Below are 21,265 nucleotides of genomic sequence, written 5' to 3' on the forward strand. Positions count from 1 at the left end.
AATCGACTTACGAGCGGCGTTGCTATGACAACGTAATACTAGCGGTGGTATTATAAAAACATTTGCGCGGGAAAAAAATTTAGGCTTTTAGCTAAGACTTGGGTACGAAAGTTTTGATAATGCCAAAATTAGGGTGTATTTACGTACCACAGAACTTTTTTGTCGTAAGTACAAAAAGTTACGAAGTTTTGATAATCCGGCCCCTGCAGAATGAATAACTTGAAAGAAAATGGTGTAATAAAATAGATCATGAAAATTAAATGATGAACCAGCGCCCGTTTCTATACACTAACTTACTATAATTGAGTAAAAAAATAAACTACGTAGCGGTATGCGCGCATCAACACCATGCAATCCATAACAATAACTAGTAACAAGCTGTCCTGCTGATATAAAAGCGTCGGTGTCGTGGCAGGATTCATCATAGTGAAAAAGAGTCAAATAACAGTTCAACAGAGCAGAGGGTGCCGCTTCGTCGGGCAAACCAATGGTCCTTTTAGCAACACAAACTCCGACTTCTCCTCACACTGCAAAACGTATTCCCAACAAGAGCACATAACCAAATACTGACGAAATAGTTAAACAAAAAATTCAATGGAAAAAACTTCAACATTATATGCTGTGGAAAAATTAAAATTGCCGTCAAGCTTACCAACTACTTCTGAAAAAAATTTAAACTATGACCAACATAAAATGAACCATGCGGTTCTCAGACGAAACGTCAATAAGGCGACGGTAAAGCACAAATAGAACTTATCTGCCACGTTAAACAGGAATAACAGCACAATAAGGAGCATCATGTATGGATATTTGCTTCCTAGTTTCCAATTTTGAAAAACTAAGAAATTGAGACATGAGAATCATTGAAGTGAGAATGAGAATCGAAATGGAAAAGGTTACATTAAGAAAGAATTCTAGGTGGAAAACATGGAGATATTAAGTTATACAATAAGACATAATTCTAGGTGGAAGACATGGAGTTACTAAGTTATGAGGATTTACTAGGCAAGTATTTAGCCCAGTATTTCCTCGTAAGGACCACTAATTTCGCTGCCAAGGATAGGATGCGAGTGGTCTCTGTGACGCTGGATGATGATCGGCAGCCCGGCGCCAGGTTGTTCAGGACTGAACAAAGTTCGTGCAGGTTGTAGGATCGCTGGGCTTTGCTGTTGCTCGAGATGAGCTTGTAGCTTCTGTTGTTGCTGTTCCATCAATTGTTGTTTCTGCATCTCCTTCCGGAACTGATGCACGAGGTGGCCAGGCAGAACAGCAACGTGTGGAGAGTGCGTCGGTAAGGTCTCTGTTTTGCCCCAAATGTTGACAGGGGCTTCATCGTAGTCTGTGTCCGTGGGCACAAATCTCTCCTCCCCTTCTTCGGCTCCCGCGGGATAATCGTCCACACGCACCTGGCTCATGTGACGTGATGGATCGTAGTCGCTGAAAACGCTGTCTATGAGCGGTTCACGTAAACCTCCAGAGGAGACGCGAGGTCCAATAGGCTGGGCAGCTATGCTAGGCTCGGTGAATTTAGTTCCACCCTGATTAGCTCCTGTAAGATCCACGCTAGAATATGCACCTCTGCCAGCATTCACGTGACTGCTATCAACGCCAATATCTTTCAATTTTTCATCTAGTTTGTGGTACACGAGTTTCACTCCACCCCTAGTATCTCCTTTCACTACGTAGCCCGTTCCTTGTGTGTCACCCTCGCTTTGGTCAAACTTTTCTGCGTCGCCCATGTACTTCTTGTTGACTGAACTAGGACGCACAGTAGTCTTTTCTTTATCCTTTTTGGGAATTGAAAGGCCACTAAAATCAGGTGAAGTAGGCGCATTTTCATAAAATCTATTATTTTCGTTCTGAATTACAGTGCTATCAGGAGAACCTAATATCACGCGATCGGATATATTATTAAATTGTTTTTTAGATGTACTGTCCACAACAACCGCGTGGTGCACGCCATCGCTACCCATGTCGTTATCTGATGCAACTTCGACATCTGGATTCACCACATCAACAGGCTCTCCACTAAGTCTTTCCTTAACAGAATCCTGTACATGAACTTCTTCTTGATAATCAACGCCTTCATTGCCCAGTCTGGCCGCTAGTCCTCCTCCTCTCGTATCGGAATGAGAACTAAGGTCATCTTTTATTTTGATCACGGAGTTTACGCTCGAGTATGGCGGGTGGTTTATACGGAGTTGATAGCCTTTGGAAATCAAAAAGTTTCGCACGCTTCCGTGCAATCGCAGTCCGTCCGAAAGATCTGTGAATAGAAATGTAAATGTTCCGGTTATTACAGAGCCACCTAAGGTCGTCATCAAAACAGCAATGAGAAAAGTTTCTTAACATTCATGAATATCAATGACCCCAAATATAAGAAATTGGATATATATGTATAACTGGAATGAGTAGACAAATAATTCAGTAACGAGAATGAGTAAAGAACTGTTCAGAAGTGAAACATGAATATTAGAACTGCAATCATGAAGCTGACCATCCACAAGGACGACATCGTTGGCAGGGTCGAGGGCCACCCTGGGCTGCGCGATGGCGGCGGTGACGGGAAGACCTCGCAGCAGATGATGAGTGAGCACCTGCACGCTGTCGCTCACGCTGCTACTGCTGCACACTACGCGGTGACGGCATACCTGCAACACGCATCACTCTTATTGTCTCAATCTTAATTCATTTCATTTTTACGCTCTTTCGCTTTTCTTACTACTGTGATTATTGTAAAGTCACCAAATGAATTCGATAGCAACGTGAATTATTGTAAAGTTGCAATATTCGTTCAAGTAGTCTAATAATCAAATAAATTTCATAGGTACGTACTTTTTTCTGCAACTTCCAGTTATTTTTAGTTTTGTAAAGTATCAGCTGAAATGATATCAAATTTATTTTGTATAATGAATACATTCATTTATAAGCTTTTCCAAGGTAAGATCATACAGGCAGTCAAAAGTCATGGGAAGCAATTTTGAAAAATTTTACTCCCAACCCTGTCATACCTTCCAGAAATTTTGTTACCACTGAAAATCATAAAAATTAGAAACTATAACTTGACTATCGATATAATTTAGTTAATTTAGCAGCCACAATAACTAGCGTTTCAAATCGCGACTTTCATATAAAAACTCGCGCACAATGTTAGGGCATGAGGGCTAACAGCAACATAAAAAATTGTCACGAGATCTCAAAAACACAAGTGCATAGCACACGAGATGCAGCGCCTATAATGCAACATTTTGACGGTGTTGTATGATTTTTTTTAGGTTGGAGTCGTGATCAATATGGCAGTGTTACGATCTATCACTCACTGGTGCTTTAACTTGGAGCAATAACGCTACTTCAGTTCCGAGCTGACGCAAAGCTAGGTCAATTCTTGAAATTCATGTTGAAGACTACCTTTTTAATGTTGTCAGTACTCTCTATCTCAATTTGCTAAGCTTTTCAAGGTTCAGTTATTGCTCAGAGAGTCTGCAAAGTTACAGTTCAGCGAGCTTTATCGCCTCAATGCGTATCATAATAAGCCATTAGGTACCATATAATTGAATGGTGCCAGTGCGACGTTGTTCGACTTTATAAACCTGGAACAAATTAGGCGTGTGCAATAATGTGCAGTAGTGTAACTTGCACCAACGGGCAGTGTAAATATTTGCAACGGGCAGTGTAAATATGGTAAGGAAGTCTCCTTATTTATAATAGCTACAACAAAAATTTTTGGTTGTAACTATTTTATTATATTTCTCAATTTTTCTTTAAATAATAACTCATTTCATGATAAAAAGAAAAAAATACTAAAAGACGAAGCACCAAAGTAAAAAACTAAGAAAAAAATTTATAATTACATAATTCATGGAAGTAACAGGCAATTTTACATAAGCAATTGTAAAATATATAACCCTGAATTTTAACGTTAAAATTGAGAGACTTTATTGAAACCATATTCATTAAATGCACCAAGATGAGCAAAATGTTAGCGGCACGTTCGCTTGTAAAAGAGTTATAATGAACCAGTAAATTAATAGTATAACAAAAAAAAATAAAAATAGCCTTCAAATCAAGAGACTACAACAATACCGTGTGCCCACCTTCACGGCACGTTCCATCGCGAAAGAAGATACAATGAAGCAATAAATAAATAGTGAAACAAAAACAAAACCGTTAAAACTAGTAAACTACAATGGAGCTATATTCAAGTAATGAACCAAGAACAGCAAGGTGTGCCCACCTTCACGGCACAGTAATAAATAAATAGTGAAACAAAAACAATACCGTTAAAACTAGTAAACTAAAATGGAGCTATATTCAAGTAATGAACCAAGAACAGCAAGGTGTGCCCACCTTCACGGCACAGCAATAAATAAATAGTGAAACAAAAACAATACCGTTCAAACTAGTAAACTACAATGGAGCTATATTCGATTAAAGCACCAAGAAGAGCACAACCGCACGCAACGTTCGCTCGTACCTGCCGCTCGTCCACAACGATGAAGGGAGCAAACGGCAGCAACGGACGGCCACGCCCAGCGCTGTCCATATCACTTCTGCGCGCACGTGCGTTCAAATTAATAATCAAAACTAATCAATAGTTGCAATAAAACATAACGAAGAGCAAATAAAAATTGGAAATATTATAGGCAACAAGGAATGAAAATAAGTCTTTGTTTGGACTTACGAATGTTTGGAACGTCAATTACGTACCCCGTCAAGTTTTATAACTTAGAAATTGAACATGCATTATGCTCTCACATTATAAGGAAAAGTCGTCCAATTGCAGGCTTAAAACCCTATGCAATTGTTAATTTATTACGTCCCAACCACGTTTACCGAGAAGAGAACCTGACGGCTGACCATTGACATTAAGTACAGCTTATAATTTAATATAATAATATATTTTTATTTTGATTGGGTAAGCACGTAAATATTGAAACCACTATTTATGACCGATTTCCAGTCATTGTAATTATTAAAATAATTAGTGAAAGATAACTACGGCATATTTCAATCAGTAAAATAGTCAGTGAATGAATGTTAGCTGTGACATAGTCTTTCAAGCAATGAAATAACGAATGAATGCTAACTTATGTTAGCTATTTTGTGTTACACGCTTAGACAGATCCTAGTGCCCTAACTCTAATCACGTACTGGAGCTCGGGCTGATCAGGGAGCTGAGCTGCACGGGCTGCAGTGACCGGCACGCTGGCAAGCATGTTGTTGAAGAGCACCCCGTGGGCGGTCATCAGTTGCGACCCAAACAGAGAACCAACGCTCCTGTTAAGCGAGTAAACTGTTATTTTACTTCCATGTTTTAATAGTTAGTTAACATGTAATTAATATATTAAAATAGAGAACTTGATACGGCAAGGTATTAAAATACCTCGATAAGTTGCCGATTTAGCATTACATATGCAAGTAAAAAGTAATGAAAGGATATTGTAATTATGTTAACCAAAATAGACTAAATTTGCGTATCCAACCCGGTGATGATTGCACAAAAATTAGGATGACTATTTCTTAACACATCCTCAAAGCAATCATTTAAAATCGCACAACATTCATACGCAGTACAAACTTAAATTAGATGTTAACTGACGGCCACACTCGTTGCCAGGTTCCTACATGACTGCCAATTATTGACAATCTTGTCATGAAGATGGTTTTTTGAGACAATAATTTATTGTTGACATTTACAATAAAACAAGCGAGACGTACGCAACGGTGACCACATAAATATGGTTTCCAGAGATATTAAATAATTATTGACAATTACAAACAAGAAATAGACGTATGCAGCAGTGGGCACATAAATATGGTTTCCAGAGATATTCAATAATTATTGACAATGACAAATAAGAAATAGACGTACGCGACAGCGGCCACATAAAGATCGTAAGTGTCCACGGCGGACACTTGCGTGGCAGACGCTTGCGGTAGAGACTTCACCGCCACGCCGGGGACGCCTTCCATGAGCTTGTGCATCGCCAGCACGTTGCTAGCGTCATCCTGGGCCAGAGGAAGATCAAATTGATGTTGTATAAAAGTATTTATATCGTCAGTCTGCATCAACCAAAAGTTCACTAAGAATTTAGAAGCAAAGAAACCGCCTTGTAAATATATAATACATCTTCATAAAAAAGTTTTGTAGTTGATGAAGCTGGTCTCCGTTTTCATGAAGATATGGTGAATTTACTAGGCGTTTTATATTGCTTTTGAAATCTTGATGAATTGGTTTTGCTAATAAGAAATTCATTCCTTTGTTATTCAGTTTCATGAACTATCAGGCTTATAAAAGTCGACATCATAGAGACATCAGGCAAGATAAGGAACTTCAGCTGTAAAGTATATCACAAAATAAAAGGACAATTAGCAGAGAAAGAACTTTATGGAAGAGAAGAATCGACTGCGAAAAATATATTCGGGGGTAAGAACGAGATTAATCGCTAGCAAGAAAGAAATTTTTGGAGTCAAAGAACCGCTAGGAGAAAACAATACACGAGAAGTGCCGTCAGGCAATATGAACATGAAAAAAGACCTTGAGCTGGGATAGGAAATTACGAATGAATGCTCTAAGCAAGGCATGGGCTTCATGGAAGAGAATAACCTTCAGCTGAAAATAATCATATACAGTATATTAGAAATTAAGAAATCAAAGTATGAAAATGAAGCCATTACAGCAAACTTTGTAAAGATACAGTAAAAGAGAAGAGAACGTAGTGCATGAAGGGAGCAACAGGGAGAAAACTAACATAGGAGAGGAATGTAGATGTGATAATGAACTTTTGACATCGACGTTTACACAATAGCCATTCTTATTTCATTAATAACTTCAGAGTAATGTGGGATTGTAGTTACAAACGCTTCAATTCCACCGTTAGTTGGTGCAAATATTGACCTAAGGCTCTTTATTAAATACACGGGGAAAGCAGAGCTTAGAACAATACCGTCTCGTGGACATGCTGGACATCGAAAAGTTGAGCGCTCTTCTCGCTGATGTCGTGAAAAATGTCGTGAAGACTTAGCTCTCCACTCAAGTTCCGGTAAGCCTCTTTCACAGGAGAGCGATGCTCCAAAGCTTCCGCTGAACACATTTTTAAACGTTTTTTTGATGGTCATCTCATCTCTTATTTTCATAGTATTATTCATAATAAACCTGATACAATCCAGAGATTTCAAGTCCTTGGTAAGCTCCAAGTAAAATTATTAATTATATTTTATCCACAGACCTTTTTTACGTGAATACAAATGAAACGACAGGCGTTACCATTTAAAATATATATATCACAGATATATATCACACACAAAACCTCCAAAACATTCGTTTAGTTCACTTGAGATTTGCGCACAAACAACCGAAGTATCTTTAAACCCACCCATTTTGAAGAAGACCGGATAATAGGTTTTGAGCGCCTGTACGATGCGCTCGTAGAGCTGAGGAGCAGGCGTCGTGGAGCCTACACCGGTGTTGGCGAGTAGCTGCAGGGTGGACAGCAGCAGCTCCCCGGCGCCTGCAGTCGTGAACACCGTCTTGTTCGAGTAGCTTGACCACACCGAGTCATACTCGCGAACCTGTCATGTAAATTGAAATTCAGAATTTTTTAGTGGGGTGCATTAGAGTACTGGAAAATCTTTGTACTCGCGGACCGGAGAGGTTCATGGTCGGGCTGAAAAACTGAATAACCTTTTGATTCAATTGGGATTACCGTATTCACTTTGAATCACTAATACATGCAGTGGAGATCTTATGGTAAATTTAGATGCGCACAACAACTATTTAACGCCAAGGCGGAAGTTATCTTCAATTTACGAGTATAACAATGACATTTGGAAATAAATAGCGAATTTAGACTGGCTTAACTGCACTACGTACCAATGTAAACATTACATAAACTGATAGTGGAAAAAGTTACAGCTGGTGCAAACGAAATGATGGCTAATTCAAGTTTTATTTTCAAAAACACTCGTGAAATTACTGAGACGAGCTTATGCAAACTTACTTCGTAATTTTGAAGTTCAGCAACAGTGATATTGGAGCCACTCTCTCGGAGCAGCTTAACAACTTCCACCGAGTAGTCCAACTCAAATAGAACTGTAACATTAGAACAAAAAGTACGTGAAGTTGTGAGAAGTTTGAGAAAAAAACAACACTAACTTGCCCCACATTGAAAATGAAAATAAATATTCACTTACATGAACAAAAAGTGAAACTTTCGTTTCCACGTCCAAATTCCCCTAAGCAGGGAAGATCTAAGGTTTTCATCATGAGGTCTAAGAAATTTTTGACAAGGCACACACTTGACATGGCTTCTTACCCTTAGGCCCAAAGTCGGCCACTTTCTGAAGGAAATCAGCATACGGGCGTCGGGAAACCACCGTGCCACGTTTGAGACGAGCACCGAACGGCATGAAGGTGGAGGAGAACGAGTTCGCTTGTGTGTCCGTGAACATGGGGGACGGGGAAGGAATGAGGGCTGCATTGAGAAGAGCCAAGGCATCATCCAAGGATTGTGAGACGTTGAAGCCCAACCTGGATATCAATGAGGTGTTACAGTCAAACTCACATTGAATCTCAACTGATAAACACCGCCAATGGTTCATTTATTACGCTAAACAAACTCTCCCTGTAATTCATAAGCGATTCAAGGGTATTAAGGGTTTCAAGTCTGGTAGTCAACTATTCATAGTGCGGTGAAGTCTGAGAACGAGATATTCGCGACTGTCACCGGCCAGAGCAACAGCAAGCTAACTAACGTTAGTTGAAACTACAGTTCGCTAATGTCAGGGGGCAAACGCTTTCAGCTCGAGGCCTGGAAAATATAGATATGAATTTCAGGCACTGTGCTTGCATCCTTAACCTTCAATGCCGTTTCTAGCTGCAACTCTCCTAGTCATTGTCAGTATAAATGCCGTCTGTTTCCCCTCATACCTCCCACAACGCCTGCATTTGAGCAGCTAGTATACGAGATATCAACTCCACATGAGAGTATGCTCGTATAGTTTTTGTAAAAAAATATTGTTAAAATGGCGCTTGATTTAGATATATGCATGTAATACCGATCAATAGAAAATTAATATTACTACTTCCGTATGTCTCACAAATTCAAGTGAGTCGCAAGTAAAGAGAACAGCGATGTACAACATTTACCTCTATCATAACAGATGTTATATAAAGTTTATGTACTTGTTGTTTTTGTACAGAAATTGAAAATAAATAGCTGAATAAGCATGAAAATTTTCAGACTGATATTTCATTCAAGAGTGAATTCAACTAATTAAGAAAAGAATACAGAAGTTTGAAACAAGAAAGATGATGTCTGATGCTTTAAAGCTGTGTCTAGATAACAATGCTCAATTAGTTTTTTTTTTTTATATAAGAAAACAAAATTTTGTACCCAAGTTAAGCTAATGTATCAATCATGTGACTAAACCTATAATAATAAGCTTTACATTGAGATCTTCAAATAAGTGACAGGAGAAAATTTAAAAGCAAGAGATTACACTTATGGTAGCTAATACTCTATTTATTTAGAAAAATATCTATTTTGAAGTCTAATTAGATAAGGGAAATTATAAGTGTTGGCTTACCTCGCCCTCACGATGGCAGGCTCGAAGAGACTAGCCCAAGGCAGTTTGCCATAGAGCTCATGAACTCTCTGTAGGCCCTGTAGGAACCCGGGCACACCAATACTTTCTCCACCTGCATGGTGTACAGATAAATAAGAATGTATCAAATTTAAAATAAAGAATAACTCGTTGTCAAGAATTTCAATTGCTGGTCCCTGTACCTTTGCTTTAGATTCATATTGACGCACAAGAGAATTTCACAAGCAAATTTAACTTGTTTTCTGTCAAACTGCCAGCATGAAGATCATAATTTCTCATTCATAGAAATTAGACTCTTGATTAGTGACAACTGAATTGGAAAGAATTTTTATTCCAAGTGATTCATCAATTTTTTTTTTTTTTTCAAAGCACCGGAGCTAACTAACTATAAAAGGTCATAAGTAATAATCAGCAAGATCACAAGAGGGATGAGTATAGGAATTTCCTTTATTCCCGCTTTAAGGAGTACAGCTTAAGAAACCAGGAATTTTGCAAAAAATTGCAATACATTGTTGTAACGAATACAGCAAAAAAAATGTAAGCAATTTGAGAAAAACCATAACTGTGCTGTCATTTACATGTTCATGTTAGCACACAAAAAGGCTTGATCTTTGTGATCCATACAGAATGCCTTTCAAACAAGTCACCAAATGAATACATTTATTATGTGCAATAGAAGGAGGATTGCTGAAATCGAGCAAAAAGCAAATAAAATAGTAAATGCACAAAAACAATGACAAATAAGGGAGAAGACAACACTGACCTATGTTTGATGTGCGTTTGGCTGGATCAAAGCTTGCAGGAATGTTGGGCAAGAAGTCTATGACGCGTGTCTTGTTCTGCACATGGTCCCTCACCAGCATCACACCTCCTCTGATACAGATATCATTACAGCATGAAGAAAATTTTCATACAACAAAATTTATATATTTTCAATACAATAAATGAGGAGGACCCATTTGTACATATCATTTACTTTTTTTTGTATTGTACTATAGTAGATAAATAACAACATACATAATAGTTTCTACCAAATTATTTGGTTCTCAAGTCAGAGAGAAAAATACAATGCTACATTATATTGAGGAAAAGATAAGATTTTTGAAGGGATGCACGTTTTTTATACAAGAAACCTTAGATACAGCTTGAGCTAAAGAGGCTGTTTTGAGGCTTTAAACAAATTCAGTCAAATCTTGAAAATAGTACATAAAGTCATTAAGCAAACTACAATCTCCTGACATACCTTGCTGCTAATCACTCAAAACCATATCTATAATACTGGTCAGAACTACAATTACCTACTAGGCTTTAGCTTAGTTTAGGATGCCAGCAGGTCCCCTGATGGTTTGGATGCCTAGTGCATTTACTCACCCACCAGGCCCCACAAGGTGGGGATGTGTGACACTGAGGCACAGCAGAGCAGCAATAGTGGCGTCTACAGCAGAGCCGCCCTCCCTCAGCACAGCCAGCACTGCTGCATTACTACACTCGCCATCATCTGATGCCACTGCTCCTACTGGCGTTACCTTCAGGAGTAAATCTAGATTTTGAGTCTTGTCAACTATTTATACAATTAAAAATTCTGAACTTAAATAAAACGGCTAAATATATATTTTAAGATGTCAAAAAATGACCTTATAAAATAAAAATTTCAAGTTCCAACATAATAATTATAACACCTTTACTTGCTTATACCGTACATTTTGAACTATGGCATGACAAACAATATTATAAATTGCTTTGAGACAAGGAAAAAAATTGAGTTTAAGGCAGGAAGATACAAAAAATTCTAATAAAATGTGAAGCCCTTAAAAATTTGTTGGCAGTCTAAAGTTCAAAATATGACAAATCAAATAGAGCCACAATGCTGCTTCTAGGTGTAGCTTAAAACCATTTAAACTTTTTCAAAATAAAGAATGAAATGGCTAAATTAATCACATGCATGAAAATGGAACAATACATCAAACATCAAGATTCATGAAAAATTCACTGAGAAAACATAGTTAATCATTAAATCTCAATATCATGCCAAATAGAAGCCTAATTTAATGTATACCTATCAAAGATGATTTTACTTAGACTGAAGCACTTAACTGACCTGATAATTACTGTACATTTATATATTTACCTGAGGAGTCCCAAATCTAATTTGGAAGACAAGGGCAATGGTAATGGCAATTGTGAGGATGCCATAGCAACAGGCAATGATAGTGAAGCCATCCTTTGCCCAGGCCCAGCACTGGTAGCAGCAGTTGCGTTTGCTCACATCCCTGAAGCCCCCATCACCCAGAGCAGAACTAGAGCTCAATGTGGATGTCTCATTGAGTAAATGACCTGCAAAGCATACAATATCATAGTTATCAAGCACCTGACTAGAATATTACCAAACAGCTAAATTAAATATCAAGAAGGTTGACCTGACCATTGATCTTGGCTATTGACCATTGGCCAGAAATTGCAATGACTGCACTGGAAATAATTGGTTGGAATAGATTGAACCGGGAGCACTCCAAGTACATGTACCAGTAACTGAAATGATTACTGCCAGAAAAAAATTTCAAAAAATGGATGCATTTTTCCAACTGTAAGGCATTGGCTGTGGCACATAGACATATAAAATAATAGACTAGTGACAAATTAAACTTTGACAAATTAATCTTCTTAATTAATCTTAATCTTGTCTTTGATTAAGGAACATCACAAGTCAATGACTCAATGCCACATAATTCACCACTTACGCTCAGCAGTTGGCAACTTGGCAGAAAGCCAGAAACTGCACATAGGTAGTGATACGTTTAGGGTTTAATGATACATTGGTCATTGACTTTTAGTCATTGACTACAAAGCTGATTTGGTTTTCTTTTGAACTTATAATAATTAAACTAAAAGCTGGCAACTTTGGTACTGCTGGCAACTGGCAAGTGGCAAGGCATTGGTTATCAGCATTCATGATTGATAGCAAATTGTCATATTTTTTAAGCTGATTTTATTTGACCAGGTCAAGTGACACTATTTAAGCTAATTCAAGGTACCTGAGCTCTTTGCAGGCTACCTACTAGGCTACCGCTACTATAGTCTACTACCTATACACTCATGAGTCCTGACCTACACTAAACTGACCAAAGTCTACAGACTCACTATGGTAGTAGGCTAGTAGTACTGTAGTAGTATTATGTAGTAAGATTATCATTAGAGGCCATAGAGGGACTTGTAAAAACTAAAACTTAAAAGGTTATTTAAATTGCATAAATACTAAAATAGGGGTTATTGTAACTTTCTTCATTTTCAAATGAATATCAGTGAAAAAACAACTATTATACTAATGTAATTGCGAAGCCTATACAATAACATTATAAGTAGGTCGCGGGCAACTTGCGAGTCGCCTTCAAACTTCAAAGGCCAAAAAGGCAAAGGGTTAGTAGAGAGTGTATTGAACAATCTTACTAGTACATATTATGATATTAACAATAAATAAAAAGTGTCTCAAATACCGTTTCTCCTTGTGCCCGCCATCCCATAGTAGGCTGGAGCTCTCAATTTATTCTTATATGAAATTACATAAAAAGTGCTGCGAGACACTTTCGCATTTCGCCAGTTGTATACACTAGCGAAGGTGACAGGCTGAGAGCAGGCGGAGGGTGGCGTTGGTGCGGACTGACGAGCAGCTAACGAGCAGCGCATCCGGTAACAGCAATGCGACGAATGAGCTGAGAGTGATCTTCAGTCATTTCATCGTTACGATCTCCTTCGCATTTCTCGAGTTCTGCTATATGCACGTACCCTCAAATTACATAAAAATTTTCTCCAAGCTCGTACGATTATCAATATAATGCGTTGGGGTTATAAGGAATCATTTCAATTTCATTGCATCTGTAAAGTATTAAAAATCAAAATTCTTCCAAATAATCACAAATAACTTCAATTACAATTAATGGCATTTTCTGAGCCACCTTCACACAACCGCCGGACCTTTCAGCGAGAGGTCTTGTGGCCGATCCTCTGCCGGCGTTTCAAAATTTGTCCCATTGACAAAAAATATCTCCGGATCACAGATTTAGATTAAAATTTTGCAAATAAACTACTGCAGATCGCTCACTCGAGTTTAGATGGTGATTTTTTAGGATTCCTTTTCAAGTTAAAGAGCCACCCGGGCAGCTAAATGGTGAATCGTTTCTATTATGCAGAAAATTATATTAAATTATTTATATTAATTATTAGTATTTTTAATAAATTATTATTTTAAACAATCAGTCTATTGGCCAAATAACTTTTGAATAATATAAAATAAATAGTCTCAACATGAGTGAAAGGCCTTGGAGATTTATTTCGGAAAGTTTCATCGAAATCCGTTCGATAGTTCGTGAAATAATTCCTGGCCGCATGGACGACAGGTCATAGGACCGCAGCAGCTAAAATTTCCGATGAAACACCCACATAACCGTATAACTCGCGAATGAAGCCGGGTTGAAGAGCTCTCGTGACTTAAACACAAGTAAAAAGTTTAAAAAGAGTTTAGAATAGAAGTGTCGGCACTGAAGAAATAGGCCCATGGCCTGTTGTCGATTCATGAATTTTTCGTGACTTGATTCACAAGGGATCCGGCCTTTGGAACCCGATCTTTCCATAACTGACGATTGATTGAGATAGCTGCTGGACTTATTACCTGGTCCGTAATTTGCTAGACATTTTAAGACTGAACATATGCTCCTGCATAGCTTCATCTAGTCTGTTCTTGAAGGCGTTCATACTCGGAGCGTCAACGATGCTATCAGTGAGGCTGTTCCACATGTCGGTGACTCGAAGCGAGAAGAAATGTTGTCGCATGGATGTGTTACAACGCAGTTATTTTAGTTTATAGCCGTGGCCCCTGGTGTTGGTTCTTGTTTCAAATTCTAGTGATCCTTCTGGGACCTTGTATAAGCCATGAGTATACTTGTATGCTTCAATGAGTTCCCCACGTAGACGTCGATAACTGAGGCTTGGAAGCTTCATAATCTTTAATCTTTCCTCATAGGACTTGCCTTCAGGCCCGGAATCATCCTTGTTGCACGTCTTTGAACGCTCTCTATTAAATTTTTGTCCTTTTCAAGTTTCGGTGACCACACAACGTTTCCAAACTCTATAGGTTCGGGCGCACGACAGCAACAAACAACTGCTTCATCGCTTCTTGCATCTAGGAACTCGAAAGAGCGTCTGATCAGTCCAAGTCGTTTATTGGCTTTATTAACTTGGCCTTCAATATGCCTAGGAAATTTCAACTCATTGTCGATATTAACTCCTAAATCTTTTTCCATTGTCGACTTCGACATCATCACTCTGCCGTTGCAACCGTGTCTTCTCATACTGTAATCTTGCTGTTCATTTTTCTTGCCAAGGTGGATTACTTCATTTGTCAGCGTTAAAACGCAGCTGCTACTTATCAGCCCAGTCAACCAGCCTGTCAAGATCACCTTGTAACTGTACTTTTTGCGACGTATTCTTCACTGTATTATAAATTTTTGTGTCGTCAGCATACATCGAGCACACGCTAGACACAGCTTCTGGCAGATCATTTATAAACGCAACGAATAAAACAGGCCCGAGAACGCTTCCTTGTGGCACGCCGCTGCGCACAGAAGCCCAGTCTGATACAGACCCATTAATACTGACACGTTGTCGTCTCCCTACTAGAAAATCTCTGATCCCTTTGAGTACCTTGCTGTCAATTCCCAAAGACTGCAATTTCCGCAACAGCCGCTCATGTGGGACACTGTCAAATGCCTTGGCAAAATCGAGGTACACTGCATCTACTGGCTCCTTTTCGTCCAGCAGGCGGGTCCATTCGTTCAGAGTAGACAAGAGGTTAGTGGTGCAGGATCTCCCGGCAATAAAGCCATGTTGAAAGTCTGATAGGAGATTATTAGCAGTCAAATGATATATCAATCGATTCCTTACATGTGAAAGGTTTCATTTAAGTCGGTTTAGCAGGTGAGAAAATATATTCATGGTAGCAGCGAGTTTCAGCCCAAAAAGCCTTATAACATTTCAACAACATTTCTTCTCGCTTCGAGTCACTGACATGTGGAACAGCCTCCCTGAAGATATTGTTGACGCTCCGAGTATGAACGCGTTCAAGAACAGACTAGACAAGGCCATGCATGAGCATATGTTCAGTCTTAAAATGCCTCGTACCCTACGGAACAACTGATATCTAGGAGCGATTTTAAATCTACCGTCCGTAAGGCCAGTCTATTCAAGAAAAGTACAAGAATCGGCGACAGGCCTATCCAGGCCTATTTATTTAATGCCGAAGATACTATACTATACTATACTATACTATACTATACTATAACTTAATGCGGATGCATGGAGCCGAAAACACAAAATTTCTCACGATCTTGACATAACCGGAATGTCGTGGTTGCGAATGAGGTGTGGAGCTGAGGCTGAATGTACGGCTGAATTTCAATTCATTCAGAAACACACTTTTTATATAATGTCTTTCTCCCTAATACACCTCTCCTATAGCTTCCGCCATCAGTTGATGGACGATATCCCTGCTTCCTCCATAACACATAAGAGACTACCTATCTTTTCTCCTCGCAATCCGATGTATGCACGTACTTCACACCCAGCATCCTCTGCTCTTATACCAAGAGTATGTCCCATCTCTACTTTCATTCATCATGCATTCATACTTTGGCATGGCAATCTTTTGGTACAAATTGAGGACATCCTTTCATTCCATTTCATGCGTCCACTATACATTCTCCTTCACCCTTATGTTTTCTTGTTTTGCACTGTAATATTAACTTTCTCTCTTTCCTTCTTATATAATATTCTCCCATTGCTCTCTGCCCATTGAAGCGTCACGAAGGATATTCTTCGCGCAAATGTTCGACACGACGACACCCATGCGTCCTTATTTGCTCACCCTTGTAAGTGTTCCACATAATCCACTCATCCGCTCGTTCAAGTCGTTCACTAGAACAATAATTATTCACTCGACCTATACGAACGTGAGAGGTGCGATGACTGATACATTTTTTTTGCAAAACCTGTATTTCAGGAAAACTGGAAACATAAACTGTATATGTATACAGTATACAGTATATGTATACTGTATGTATGTATACAGTATACTGCATATGTGGATCAGAGATTTTCTAGTAGGTAGACGACAACGTGTCAGTATTAACGGAACCGTGTCAGACTGGGCATCAGTGCGCAGTGGCGTGCCACAAGGAAGCGTCCTGGGGCCAGTCCTATGAAGAAAGATTGAAGATTATGAAGCTTCCAAGCCTCAGTTATCGACGTCTGCGTGGGGACCTCATTGAAGTATACAAGTATACTCATGGTCTATACAAGGTCCCTGAAGGGTTACTAGAATTTGAAACAAGAACCAACACCAGGGGCCACGGCTATAAGCTAAAAAAATTGCTCTGCAACTTCTCCACGCGACAAAATTTCTTCTCGCTTCGAATCACCGACATGTGGAACAGCCTCCCCGATGACATCGTTGGCGCTCCAAGTATGAACGCGTTCAAAAACAGACTAGATAACGCTATGGAAAAATATATGTTCAGATTTGAAATGCCTAGCTCCTTATCGAACCCGGTGGAAGTCTAGTAGCTTCTTCAACCTATCGCCAGTCATGAAAAGATCCGGTCAAATGACACGAGTTTAGATCTATGAACAAAGCAAGAAATGGAAAAGAATCGGCGACAGGCCACATCAGGCCTACACTTCAGAGCCGACATCACTATGTTATGTTATGTTATATCAGTGCGATGTGTTTTAATACCGGTTGGGTCATTATTTTCAAAGTCGGGAACTATGGAATGAACAATTTTTGAATGAACGGTTACCGTCGGATCACTGATTTCTTGAGACAGCTACAATTGAAAATCCTTAAAAATACATATAATTTATGAGCTTTGGCGATCGAGAAAATGCATTAAAATTTTAACTCTTTTTATAGCAGACAATCGCCTAAATAACGTAAGTAATTTCATTATCATATAGATCAGTTATGGCTAAATTATTCACTCGCCGTTCACTAGCTGACACAAAAAAAATATCTTCCTAGGAAATGAAATCTTACATTCCCGACGACACCTTTTTAGTTTTTCAATGTATGAAATAAAAAATTGGCAACAAGGTAGATGTTTCCAGAATTGAAAGGAAGAAATAAAATTGTGTCACGATAACACATTTATCTCATGAGTTGAACAACTACTGCAATCAGAAAATATCGATATGAATGAGTCATCTCTCCGTGTGTAGAGCAGTCCCATGACAAGTTCACTGAGTAAATCGTTAGCTAAATTTTTTTCCATCCCTTAATGAAATGAATTCTCTTAATGTACTGAACTAACAATTAACACCAACAAAAGTTTCTCCTGATATTCCCTCCTTATCATCATAACCGATAATGCGAGATAAGACTCGAGAGTTGTTTTACTGTAATGGACGGCTTCCTTCTTCAGAACGAGCCATTAGTCTACCTGCCTTGTACGCAACATTATGACACGTTGCGGTTTTTGTGGCCGCATGAACTATATCATTTGGTGAAAATTTACCAGAAAGTTTCATTAACAATTTTCAACTATTTGCATAGCTTGCAGAAGAGGCTTCTTGAGAAGTGTACTAGGTAAAAATGAAACTATGGATCCAATTCGTTGTGTGTGCAGTCGGATTCTTGTTCCTTGTGTTCGGATTTGTGTTGATACAAAAATTCCCAGCAGTCGTACAAAGAAAACTTGGCGAGAAGCTTGTAATAAGACCTGATAGTCCAACTATTGGTAACTTTATTGAAACGCCAATACCGGTGTACATGCAGTTCTATTTTTTCAATGTAACAAACCCACAGGAAATCCTCACTGGCAGTAGACCTGCCTTGCAAGAAATAGGACCCTTTACATACCTCGAGAAACGTCTCAAACATGATCTCAACTGGACCGACACCACCGTCGAGTATCTGGAAAATACAAAATTCTTCTTCCAGCCAGAGATGTCCAATGGTCTCACTGAAGAAACTCCTATCACGACAGTTAATCCTGTTCTGATATCGGTGGCCTCTAAGGCAACAGGCAAGAATTCCTTTATTGACGGTATTATCGAATTTTTTAGACAACGCTTTGAATTGAATGTTTTTATAACAAAAACGGCTGGAGAATTACTCTTTCATGGATATGAAGAAGATTTTCTATTGGAAATATATAAATTTACAAACAACCCTCAATACCGGACAGGCCGATTCGGGTTTTTTTACCCCAAAAATGATTCGGATGGCGGGAAGTATTCAATTTTCACTGGCGCTGACGGCCTCGACCAGCTTCAAGTGATAGATGAGTATGAAGACAGTAAAACTTTGGATTATTGGTCTGATCCTTACTGCAATATGATCAACGGAACGACCGGAGGACAATTTCCTCAACCTATCAATCCCGGCATAAACATAACAATGTTTTCAGGCGATCTCTGCCGTTCTCTTTATTTGACATACGAAAAGAGCATCAACCACGGAGGCTTGGAACTGTTGCGTTATTCTCTACCGAACGAAGTGCTTGCCGATCGACCTGAAAACCAATGCTACTGCACCGATAACTTTACGTGCAAAGCATCATTGGTGAATTTGGCTCCATGCAGAGCCGGTTCTCCAGTAATCGCGTCCACACCTCATTTTTACATGGGTGACAGTGAATTGGTATCTGCTGTTGATGGGCTTCACCCATCAAAAGAAGAACATGAAACATTTTTGGACATAGAACCCAACACTGGAGTATCTTTCAGAGCCGTGAAAAGAATTCAAATCAGCATGCCCTTGAAACCTTATGCTAATCTACCGATTTTGTCCAACGTGACCCCAGCGATTTTCCCCTTATTGTGGCTGGACGAGAACGCTTTGGTTCCTGAAGACAGAGCCAGGAAACTTCACGAACAATTATCAAACCCAATCAAAATATCACAATGGATCAGTTACGCCCTTTTCGCCTTAGGTGGTGTATTTGTTATTGCACCTCTTATTGCCGTTGTTGAATCAAAACACAGACGGAAAAATAATAAAAGTTCAGTCGAAAAAGAGAGGCGAGAAAATTCCGAAGAAGGTGAATCTTTCGATCCTCTCTCGAGCAGAACTGATCACAACCTAGACGACCCAGAAAAGGAATAAAGTAATATACCCTATCGCTAGAACGGTTGCAGATAAGATTGTATTCATTAGAGTCTCAGAAAAGGTGAGAATTGGCTTAAAATTTACGATACATATTACCATATATACATTTTCTTCCAATAATACAAAAAAAATTTCTAGGATTAATCATAATACTTTTATGAACATTATGTGATAAGTATTGCAAGCATAACTTCGGCTTAAAAAGGATAGCGCGAAAAAAAATTCTATTTTCTGAAATTGAATTATCTGATCTTATGAAGCAATATTCTTTAATAGGCGTTGAATTTAGCGGTGAATTATGTAAATATTTTCTAATAGGAACAACGGAAATACTAACTCGAAATGCTGTACCAATCAATGGCAATATAACATGATTCAAATAAACTTGAAGCAAAACATCAACATTATTATTCATGCAGCCATAATTGTAATAAATAATTTTATAGTTTTTTTCATATTCTGATTAACATTCAAAGCGGCAAAAAGACAGTCTGTTAATTGACTTTCTGCGATGCCGGGTCTAGCTATTTGTGTTAATAAAACAAATGTCGATAGCAACACCTCTGGAATAAAAGCAGCGCCGATGTCGATGGTTTAAAAGCAATGCAAACCAAAACAATTGTGGCTTAATAATGATTGCGACTGTTCATGAATTTTTCAGTTTTTACTAATACAACATTTCTAACAGCAAAGACGTGGTGAATTCATTCATGCAGTAATCGAGGCTAAATAGTCAGTGGTCTGTACTATAATCATGCCTAATCTAATCTCCTAATCTACGGTGGCTCGATAACATTCTTACGATCACCACTTCTGGTTGTAATTCAAACACATTAATCATTATACAATGTCAAGGTCTAGATACTTTTGTCGTAATTTTAATTTTTCATTTAAATATCGTTAACAGTTAATTATTTACTGGACAGGTACTGCATACAGAAAGCGGATTTCCATTCCATCGCCGGAATTGAATGTTACGTCCACAGCAAGCGTCCGCCATCTCGTCGTTCTCCGTGCAACCGTTCCAAATTGTCATACGAATTGACGCCAAGTATCAATATATCAAAAAATTGAATCCTTTTAATACAATTTTCCTAACCAAACCAATAATCTGTCCCAAGAATAGTAATAATTTAAGTTAAGGAGTACAGTTATGCTGTGTCTGAGTATTGTTCCTTTAAACAAAGTATGTTATTTTGGGAATGAGCAAATTTCACTTTTGCGTTATTGTCAGAAGATTCTTGCCTAACTATGGTTCTCATCGCGTACTAATAAAGTTGGTAAATGACTGTCAATGAAATTTATCCCTTGATTCTGCTTAAGATATTCCAATGGCTTCAACATATTTGCTATTGGTTGATGGTTTATTAACCAATTCTTAATTTTATTTAAAACTTGCTGGTTTTGAAATAATTTTGATGCAAAACGCTGTTACTTTGAAATCCTTAAGAGCTCCAACTAAAACTGCTGCAAAATTTATACGTTATGAACTGGTTTGGGGAA

At 38.5% G+C, this 21,265-nt stretch overlaps 2 protein-coding genes across 2 annotated transcripts; one reads left to right on the forward strand and one right to left on the reverse strand.

Moving 5' to 3' along the window:
• Positions 1–629: 629 nt before the first annotated feature.
• Positions 630–13,315, reverse strand: LOC108669571. The gene is made up of 14 exons (XM_018156945.2): positions 13,098–13,315; positions 11,735–11,940; positions 10,978–11,132; positions 10,370–10,479; positions 9,589–9,700; positions 8,316–8,530; positions 8,001–8,092; positions 7,377–7,572; positions 6,948–7,084; positions 5,873–6,009; positions 5,152–5,277; positions 4,475–4,550; positions 2,498–2,651; positions 630–2,266 (listed from the first exon to the last, which is right to left on the reverse strand). The coding sequence occupies exons 1-14, from the start codon at positions 13,285–13,287 to the stop codon at positions 1,014–1,016; spliced, it is 3,159 nt and encodes a 1,052-aa protein (XP_018012434.2). The 5' UTR covers positions 13,288–13,315; the 3' UTR covers positions 630–1,013.
• A 4,772-nt stretch (positions 13,316–18,087) lies between these two features.
• On the forward strand, positions 18,088–21,051 carry LOC108669579 (lysosome membrane protein 2). The gene is made up of 2 exons (XM_018156958.2): positions 18,088–19,823; positions 20,689–21,051. Exon 1 carries the CDS (start codon positions 18,245–18,247, stop codon positions 19,757–19,759), a length of 1,515 nt encoding a protein of 504 aa, XP_018012447.1. The 5' UTR covers positions 18,088–18,244; the 3' UTR covers positions 19,760–19,823; positions 20,689–21,051.
• The last annotated feature ends 214 nt before the right edge of the window (positions 21,052–21,265 follow it).

Source organism: Hyalella azteca, unplaced genomic scaffold (genome assembly GCF_000764305.2).
Source record: "Hyalella azteca isolate HAZT.00-mixed unplaced genomic scaffold, Hazt_2.0.2 contig3643, whole genome shotgun sequence".
NCBI classification, from domain to species: Eukaryota; Metazoa; Arthropoda; class Malacostraca; order Amphipoda; family Hyalellidae; genus Hyalella; species Hyalella azteca.

Bases quoted from the DNA above. Each gene is read 5' to 3' on its own strand.
- LOC108669571 (XM_018156945.2), bottom strand. From the start codon at position 13,287: ATGCGCTGCTCGTTAGCTGCTCGTCAGTCCGCACCAACGCCACCCTCC. The intron at 7,573-8,000 runs GTAAGTTTGCAT...TTTACATGACAG, and splicing joins CTGAACTTCAAAATTACGAA to GTTCGCGAGTATGACTCGGT. The intron at 2,267-2,497 runs GTCAGCTTCATG...TTCTATTCACAG, and splicing joins CGATGTCGTCCTTGTGGATG to ATCTTTCGGACGGACTGCGA.
- LOC108669579 (XM_018156958.2), top strand. From the start codon at position 18,245: ATGAAACTATGGATCCAATTCGTTGTGTGTGCAGTCGGATTCTTGTTC.